This window comes from Marmota monax, unplaced genomic scaffold, assembly GCF_021218885.2.
Source record: "Marmota monax isolate L192 unplaced genomic scaffold, Marmota_monax_Labrador192_F-V1.1 WCK01_AAM20220418_F8-fsc00005, whole genome shotgun sequence".
Taxonomy (NCBI): Eukaryota; Metazoa; Chordata; class Mammalia; order Rodentia; family Sciuridae; genus Marmota; species Marmota monax.
Genome location: NW_026692254.1, coordinates 29,018,922 through 29,028,862, shown reverse-complemented (window position 1 = coordinate 29,028,862; position 9,941 = coordinate 29,018,922). Strand labels below are relative to the sequence as shown.

The 9,941-nt window shown below is 40.7% G+C and overlaps 1 protein-coding gene across 2 annotated transcripts in view; it reads left to right on the top strand.

The window, feature by feature from the left end:
* The first annotated feature begins 4,645 nt into the window (after positions 1–4,645).
* The window catches only part of Sec11a (SEC11 homolog A, signal peptidase complex subunit), a 38,988-nt gene continuing 33,692 nt past the window's right edge, over positions 4,646–9,941 (top strand). The window contains exon 1 of one of the 2 annotated variants that reach the window (XM_058577433.1): positions 4,646–5,034. In XM_058577433.1, the coding sequence (XP_058433416.1) occupies positions 4,984–5,034 (51 nt within the window). In that variant the 5' untranslated portion in view covers positions 4,646–4,983. The remainder of the gene's footprint in view (positions 5,035–9,941) is intronic. The other variant, XM_046438049.2, reaches the window with a different exon arrangement.

Here is a 9,941-nt window from a genome sequence, read left to right as displayed (position 1 = left end):
CAGGCATGTGCCACTTTATTTTCAATTCACAAAACATTTATTAATTATAAACACTGGGATTTAACCTAGGGCCACTGAGCTACATCCCAATCCTTTTATTCTATTTGAGACAAAATCTCATTAAATTGCCCAGGCTAACCTTGAATTTATGACATATTCTCCTGCCTTAGCCTCCCAAGTAGCTGAGACTATATATGTATAGCACCACACCTCACCTGCTTATCTTGTTTTAACCTTTTACAATGAAAATATAGTCATGTCTTTGTATAATTTAAAATATATAGAGGGAAAAAAGTAATTATCAGAAGGTGGGTTATGAGAGCATAATGTTTTAGCTTTAGAGCAGTACTTAGATGTGGCTGTGAGCAGGAATTGTATAACTCTAACAAGTGACATTTTAAGCTTGCTCAAGCCTCCTCAGTAACTAGAGAACACCTGCAGGCCAGACTAATCTGGTTCTTTATGGGATGGGTAAGGTTGGAAAATAAAACTGAATTATTATTATTATTATTATTAGGCACTGGGGATTGAACTCAGGGGCATTCGACAACTGAGCCAGATCCTCAGCCCTATTTTGTATTTTATTTATAGACAGGGTCTCACTGAGTTGCTTAATGCTCCTTTTGCTGAGGCTGGCTTTGAACTCTCAATCTTCTTGCCTCAGCTTCTAGAGTTGCTAGATTACAGGCATGTGCCACTGCACCCGGCTCAAACTGAATTCTTAAAATGTATTTTCCAGTTTCCTGCCTCTGGACCTCTATTCCTGCAATTCCCCTCATTCAGTGTATTCTTTCATCTGCCAACCTTACCCATGTGTTAAGGGAATTTTATGCATGCCTCAAATGTTTTCTCCAAGATCTTTCTTCAGCTCCCAAACTAAACTGACCTTTTCTACAGGAATTTGTGCCTCTCTTAGAGCTCTTCACAGTACAAGAAGTGGAGCCAGGTACTGTACATCCCTGTAATCTCGGTTATTTGTTAGGCTGAAGCAGGTAGACTGCAAATTCAATGCCAGCATGAGCAATCTCTCTCTCTCTCTCTCTCTCTCTCTCTCTCTCTCTCTCTCTCTCTCTCTCTCTCTCTTTTGTAACAGAGATTGAACCCATGGATGCCTAACCACTGAGAAATACTCCCAGCCCTTTTTATTTTGAGACAGAATTTCATTAAGTTGCTTAGAGCTTAAGTTGCTGATGCAGGCCTCAAACTTGGAGGTCCTCCTGCCACAGCCTCCCAAGCCCCTGGAATTACAGATGTGTACCACCACATCCAAAGATCACCTTTAGATTGAATTCAACATTAGCAAGCATAGAACAAAGGTTCTACTAGCCAGAATTTAGATTATAATCTATATTCAACAATTATTAACAAATGTTTAGTTTGTGCTACAAGACTGGCACTGTTACAGAAGCTGGAGTACAGAGGTGAACAAGATAAGGGTCCTGCCCTCAGAGTCTACATGTATTTTCTTCCACAGGCCTTCCTAATTTGGAGAAATCAAGAACTCATGTTTTGGAGCTGAGATGTAGCTCAGTGGTAGAGCACTTGCCTAGCATATTAAAAAATAATTTATTTTTCAAGTTAGTACATACAGGTATGGTAGCATCATGACTAGTGGTAGCAGTTGGAGATTATATACACACACAATTTTAAATTTGACAAATATTCATTGGTACCTGGTATGTGCCAGGCTATGTGTATACATACCATTGGGAATTTAGTAGTGAACCAGTGTTTTGTTTTTCTTTCTTTCTCACAGTAGCTTCATTGTGATATAATTCCCATGCTGTACAATTCACCAATTTAAAATGTGCAGTTTGGGCCAGGGATGTAGCCAGTGGTAGAACACTTACCTGGAATGTACAAAGACTTGAGTTCACTACCCAGGTCTGCAAAATAAGTAAATGTGCAATTCAATGGTTTTCAGTATATTCACAGAGTTGTACCACTATTACCCTCCAAAGAAACCCCATAATGGGCTGGGGTTGTGGCTCAGCGGTAAAGCGCTTGCCTCGCACGTGCGAGACCCTGGGTTCAATCCTCAGTACCACATAAAAATAAATAAGTGAAATAAAGGTATTGTGTCCAACCACAACTAAAAAATAAATATTTATATATATAAAAAGAAACTCCATAACCATTAACATTCACCCATTACCCTCAACTCTCTTAGCCCTGTGCAACCAGGTTTTTGTCCCTATAGATTTGCCTATTCTGGACACTTAACATAAATGGAATAATATAATACTTGGTCCTTTATGACCATGTATTATATGATTTTTACACTAAATATACTGTTTTTTTTAAAAATTCTTTTTGTAGTTGTAGATAAACAGCATACCTTTATTTTATTTATTTTTATGTGGCTGAGGAACAAACTCAGTGCCTCACACGTGCTAGGCAAACACTCTGCCACTGAGCTACAGCCCCAGGCCGATATACTGTTTTTTTTTTTTTTAAGGTTCATCCATTTTGTAGTATTTCTTTTTATTGTCAAATCATTCCATTGTACATATATTGTATGTTCTTTTTAAAAAATATTTATTATTTTTTAGTTGTAGGTGTACACAGTTCTTTATTTTATTTTTATGTGGTGGTGAGGATCGAACCCAGGGCTTCACACATGCTAGGTGAGCGCTCTACCTCTGAGCCACAATCCCAGCCCTTACATATTCTTTTTCTCTTCATCAGTTGATGAACATTTGGGTTATTTTTTATTTTGGGTACCAGGGATTGAACCTAGCTGTGCTTTACCACTGAACTACACCTCTGTCCTTTTTCTGTTTTCTTTCAAAACAGGTTCTTGCTAAATTGCTAAGGCTGGTCTCTAACTTGCAATCCTCCTGTCTCAGCCTTCTGAATTGCTAGGATTATAGACATGTGCCACCATATCCAGCTTATTTATTTTTGGCTATAATAGTGCTATAAACATTCATGTACAAGTTTTTGTTTGTTTGGGCTCTAGGATTGAACCCAGGGAAGTTCTACCACTGAAAAAATTCTCAGCTGGCCTAAATTTGCAATCTTCCTGCCTCAACCTCCCAGTTGCTGGGATTACAGGCCTGTACCACCACCCCTGGTTCATGTACGAATTTTTAAAAATATTTTATTTTTTAGTTGTAGATGGGCACAACACCTTTATTTTATGTATTATTATTATTATTTATATCGTGCTGAGGATCAACCCTAGAGCCTCACATTTGCCTAGGTGAGTGCTCTACCACTGAGCCACAACCCCAGTCCCTTATGTACAAATTTTTTGTGGACAATTTTTTTCAATTCTCTTGAGTAAACACATAGGTGTGGAATTGCTGATTAATATGCTTAACTTTATATTCAACCTTTTGAGGAAGGGCAGCTATTTTACAAAATGCCTGCTACATTCCCATCAGATCTTTCTGAGGGTTACAATTTCCCTATGACCTCTCCCAAAGTTATTATCTGATTTTTTTTTTTAAATCAGAGCCGTGATCCAATATACTTTTGGGCTTTATTTATTTAAAAATAAATTTTCACTAGAGGCTGAACCCAGTGGCACTCTATCACTGAGCTACATTTACCACCTCTCACATTTTTATTTATTTATTTGTGGGTACAGGGTATTGAACTCAGGGGCACTCGACAACAGAGCCACATCCCCAGCCCTATTTTGTATTTTATTTAGAGAGAGGGTCTCCTTGAGTTGCTTGGGGCCTCGCTTTTGCTGAGGCTGGCTTAACTCTCGATCCATTTGCCCTCCTGAGCCGCTGGGATTACAGATGTGCGCCACCTCGCCCGGCCACATTTTTACTTTTTATTTGAAGATAGGGTCTTGCTAAGTTGTCCTCTTGCCTACATGGGGCATGCTCATGATCCCAGCGAGTTGGGAGGCTGAGGCAGGAAGATGGCAAGTTCAAGGCCAGCCTCACTAACTTAGTGAGAACTTCACCTAAAGAAGACCCTATCTAAAAATAACTAGTGGTTCAATGATAAAGCATTCCTGGGTTCTATCTCCAGTACCAAAAGAAAAAAAAAAAAAGAGAGAGAAGTAATAGCATGAGATCAGTTGGGCACTAGGAGATTACAAAGGTCAAAACAAAGGATGTTTATATAGAAAGGAGACAGAAGGCAGATGTGAAAAACAGGTCGTATCAAAGTGCCAGAAGGTAGAATTCAAGGAAATAAAACCACAATTTGTTAGCAAGAGTCAAGATTGGGGAGGAATGGACTTCCTGACCAGGGTCATCAGCGGTGGTCTCATCATGCTGTTGCAGAGCTTGGTCATTTTCTAATTGCATCAGGCTGTTTTCTCTCCAACCTGACTGTAAATTCGATTTGGGGGTTGAGGGGCGCTGGGGTTGGAACCTAGGGTCCTGAACATGATACAAGTGTTCTATCACCGAATCACCGACAGCCTTCGGACTGTGAAATCAGACAGTGCTTTGAAAGTTTCAAGCCTGCTACCTCTACGCGAAAAGCACCTACTGACACCAGCTTAGTCGTCAGCTTCCAGGAGCACGGAACCGCAAGTGCTCGACCAGAGAACTGCCTGCCTGCCAGGAGACACGTCCAGGGCCACGCCCAGCCAGCGCAAGCCCGCTCGGGAGCTCGGGTCGCTTCAGCCCGCCCGGCACTGAGATTCGGCTTCCGACTGGCCAGGAGCACACGAGGCCCGCCCTCCAAAGGTCGCAGGCTGGTCTAGCCATCACTTCCACCAGGAGCCGCCAAGCTGAACCGGACACCGCATGATCCCGTCGGTTCCCAGCCGTCAAGGGCCAAACCCGGAAGGTTCTCCCACCGCAAATGCACCCCGGACTGCACTAGGAGGGTTGTGACTTTCTCGTCCCTCTGCACTGAGAGGGCGGGCCGCGTCGGCTCCCGCCCCGGAAGCGGAAGTGCAGGCGCCGCGGGGTCCCGTCCACTGTGAGCCCGGCCAGCGCGCCAGCGGTTTCGCCGGGTAGTCAATAGTGCTTCCTCGCTGCCGGTGTCCCGCTAGTCGGTCCCGCCATGCTGTCTCTAGACTTTTTGGACGATGTGCGGCGGATGAACAAGAGGCAGGTGAGGTTGACTCCCCTGTTTCCTCGGGTTCTTCTTGTCGTTTCGAAGCTGCTCTGCGGGCCCCGGAGGAGCTCTGAGCCGGGTGGAGGGCCTGCGCGGTTTGACGCTGGATCATCCCCTTTCTTTGGAGTTGGTGGCCAGACGCCCTTTGTCCACCAGTTGTGTTTAACCCCCTAACTGATTTTGGGTCTGTCTGGGACGCAGCGGGACGGAGTGTCTTCATGTGCCATTCTTCCCAGTGAGATAGAAATCGTGGAGCGCTTTATGGGAGTTGAGGTTTCTTATTGTTTTACACAGTGAAGGCAGTCAACTCGGTTTCTCCAGTAGAAGCCACTGCCGCTGGGGTCCGGAGAAGGTCCAGGGAGATAAGATTTAGCAGTTCGGAAAGGTGATTGTAGGCCCTACAAAAGCCGTTCCTATTTTCATTCCGTCGCTATCTTTCCAGTCCAGCTGGGCCCCAGCGGGCTGCACCGACTTTAACTTGGACGACTCTAAGCTTGGAGTTGAAATAGTTACTCTACTTGTTCTTGAGTCCACTTAGCAAGAAGTGGGCATTCTTGTGAATCTTTGGTTTTACCGTGCGATGTCAGTGACACAAGGATCTTGAAATTTAGGTCTCCAGATTTTACCCCTAAAGCTTACTTTGTCTTGATCTTGTTAGTACCAAAAGGTACTGAGAGTACTTTTGCAGTTATTTGATTATTACAAAAAGGTTGCTCCTTTTTGTCTTCTACACCATGTATGTCTGTAGATCAGTTTTGCTTGAAGTCAATCTTTTTTTCGTTTTGCTGTTAAGAATTATCCCGATGTCACTATTAAAGCCCCCCCACCCCCATTTGTATTTCGCATGGTTTATAATTGCCATTTAGGGAAGTAGGTATACACCCTTCCCTTACTCTTCTTCAGACTTTAGCTAGCTCGGTATCATCACCTCTTAAATGTGTCTACAAAATTGAGAGGTTCCAGTCAGATATTAGGAACATCTTTAAAGAGGAACTGACATTTAAACTGTAATTTGAAAGTTTTTTTTTTTTTTTTTGGTGTGTGTGTGTGTGTTTGTGTATGCTGGGGTTTGAATCCAGGGCCTTGTGCATGCAAGACAAGCACTGTACCAACTAACTGACTGTATCCCCAGCCCAAGATCTTTATTTTTGGTGCTGGGGATTGTACACAGTCTAAGCACTTTTCTGTCACTGAGCTACACACCTTGCCTTGAAAGACCTTAACGTTTTTGTGGGTTGTTTAGCATTTTGATAATTCAAGAGAAAAAGAATGGGAGAACATTCACTGAATACTTGTAGACATACTGTGTGGCAGGCTCTTGAGTCCACAGACATGTACAGGGCATACTTCCTGCTCGTGGTTTACCAGTCTAAAAGAAAAACAAAGAAAAATGTCAACTATTGATAACTTCTATAATAAATTATAGACAGGAACATGGTGAGAGAATTAGTAGGCTACCCTTTTTATATCCCTACTATGGAATGACTGGTTCAGAATCCATTACGTCCAGGACATTCAGGATTAGTGGAAGAGTATATGGTAAAATTGTCCTCCCTAACTTCTCAGGTTGTTAGGAATGGATGGGAAGGATTAGATAGCATAGGATGATGTGAGGGAGAGTTGAAATGAGGTTTTACCTGTATATATTATTTGGAAAAAAGAATTGACAGTGATTATAGAGACTGAGTTAATCAAATGAAGGAAAATAGGATTTTGATCTGTCTTCTTCCTCCTAGAATTGCTGTCACTTGCATAACTTTTCTATTTATGCCTATTTATATATGGCACACATAACAAATGTCTGATTATTTAGTCTTGTTTTAATTTTTTCTTATTAGGTTATGGATAAATATTTTATTAAATAAAGTCTGTACATTGAGTACAAAGCATGCCATTTAATGAGTTTGTAGTTAGGTGCACAATCAAGATACAGAATGTTTCTGTTACCCCCAGGATCCTTTTTTCCTCTTTGTAGTTCATCTCACCCAGCCCTAAGCAACTGCTGCTTTGCTTTTTGTCGGTGTGGAGGGGTTTACACTTTATATATGGAATCACAGATTATGTACAGTTTTAATTAATTTTTTTCTCTAATCTCCTTAACCTCCTCTGTGGTCATGAAAAATCAAATTCAGGGAAGTACTCCCACTGAACCACATCCCCAGCCCTTGTAAAATTTTGTTTTGAGACCGGATCTCTCTTAAATTGCCCAGGCTGGCCTGAAACTTGTTATCCTCCTGCTTCAGCTTCTTGAATAGCTCAGATTACAGGCAGGCATCACTGTGCCAGGCCTCTATTTAATTTTTTAAAGAGGGTTTTAGGTTCATGGCAAAGTTGAGAGGAAGGTACAGAATTTCCCTTATACTTTGTCCTCTGACACGTGTCTACCCTCTGGGCATACCAACATCCCCTATCATACTGGTACATTTGTACATTTGATAAACTACATTGATACATCATAATCACATAAAGTCCATAGTTTAAGGTTCACTCTTGATATTGTACAGTCTATGGGTTTGGACAAATGTGTAATGACATGTATCCACTATAGTATATAAGAATAATTTCATTGCCCTAAAAGTCCTCTGTGCGTCACCTGTTCATCCTCCCAAACCCTGACAACATTGATCTGTTTATGTCTTCATAGTTTTGCCTTTTCTAGAATGTCATGTGCTTGGAATCATAAGAGTATATAACCTTTTCAGATAGGTTTCTTTCACTTAATAGTTTGCACTTAAGGTCCCCCACTAATTTTTTTAGAACTGAATAGTATTCCATTTTCTGGATGTACCAAAGTGTATCCATTCACCTACTTAAAGACATCTTAGTCACTTACCAGTTTTGGGAGTTAGGAATAGCACTGCTATAAACATCTGTGTTCTGTTTTTTTTTTTTTTTTTTTGGTGGGGGAGGTTACTGAGAATTGAACCCAGGGCGCTTTACCACTGAGCTAAGTCCTCAGACCTTTTTAAATTTTTGCCAAGTTGTTTGGTGCCTGGCAAAGGAGCTGAGGCTGGCCTTGAACTTGGATCTTCCTGCTTCAGCCTCCCAAGTCACTGGGATTACAGGTGTGCACAACCACACCGATTTTATATTTATTATTGACAGCAGTGTATTCTGCAGTTGGCTTGAGAATTGTTAAAAATATTATTGTTTTTACTCCATCATACCATTGGTTAATAGCATTTCTGATGCACATTGAGATGGCTTTTTTTTCCTCAATAGTTAGAAAAGCCTATTCAGTGTTATCTTTAGTTTTAAAAAATTAATACTTATAAAAGTTAAATTTTATTTATTCATTTATTGCAGTGCTGAGGCTTGAACTCAGGGCTTCCCCAGTGCTAGGCCAGTGCTTTACCACCGAGCTATATCCCCAGCTTATAAAAGCTAAAATTTTGAAACTAAGTTTTGGAATATGGGGTTTAAAAACAACAACACTGGGAGGCTGAGGCAAGAGGATCAAAAGTTTGAGGCGAGCCTTGACAACCTAGGAGACCTTGTCTCAAAATAAAATAAAAAGGACTGGGGATGTAGCTCAGTGGTAAAATGCCCAGTTGGTTTAAGTCAGTACCAAAAAATAAAAATATTTTAAAAATTTAAAAAATTAACAAAAAAAAGCAACAATTTAGTTTTGAAGCTTTTCAAATCAATACACAAATGTTATCCTATATAAAGTGTAGCAAATTTTTTTTTTTACTAGTTGTTGGTGGACCTTTATTTATTTATTTAAATATTTATTTTTTAGTTGTAGTTGGACACAATCCTTTATTTTAATGTGGTGCTGATAATCGAACCCAGGGCCTTGCACATGCTAGGTGAGAGCTCTGCTGCTGAGCTACAACCCCAGCCTCAACCTTTATTTATTTTTATGTGGTGCTGAGAATCAAACCCAGTGTCTCACACATGCTAGGCAAATGCTGTACCACTGAGTCACAACTCCAGCCCAAGTGTAGCAAATTTTAACAATTTTGTTTTTCTAGCAGTACCAGGGATTGAACCCAGGGCTTCATGCATGCTAGTCAAGTGTGTGATTTACGACTGAGCTACATCCCCAGCCCCCACCCTGACTTTTTTGTTTGTTTGTTTTAATTTTGATACAGAGTCTGACTGATTTGCCTAGACTGGCTTTGAACTGCAGTCCTCTTACTTTAGCCTCTAAAGTAACTGAGATTATAGGTGTGTATCATCACACCATGCTAAAAATTTCATTTTCAATTACAAATCACCTGAAATTAAAAGATGTTTATTCACTAAGTAAATAAATATGTCATGCTGGATTATTTTTATGTTTACTTTCATTTTATGGTTACTTTCATTACAGGGGATTGAACCCCCAAGGGCACTGCTACATCCCCAGCCCTTTTTTAAATTTTGGGACAGGGTCTCACTAAGTTGCTGAGGCTGGTCTTCAATTTTCTATCCTCTTATCTTAGCCTCCTAAGTATCTGGAATTAGAGGTGTGAGTCCTTTCACTTTTTCACATATAATTTTTGGAATTTTCTTCTCTGTGCTGAAATTTTTTAATGGCTAGGGGATATTGGCAAGAATGTGATTGGATCTGTGTCTGAGTCCTGATGTGACTAATCTCTAATAGAAGTTTGCTTAGCTACCCCCAGGTTGATTATTTAATTGAATTTTCTATTACTTTACTTGCTTGATTGAATTTTCTTTGGGTTTTCTGTGTTTTTCTGCTTAAATGTGAAGTCCTTAAAACTTGATAGACTCCATCATTCTTTTAATATCTTTCTCTTAAGATTGCCAAACTCATTTGGGAAGAGGGGAGGTACTGGGGATTGAACTCAGGGGCACTGAACCACTGAGCCACATCCTCAGCCCTTTTTTGTATTTTCTTCAGAGATAGGGTCTCATTGAGTTGCTTAGCACCTTCTTTTTGCTGAGGTTGGCTT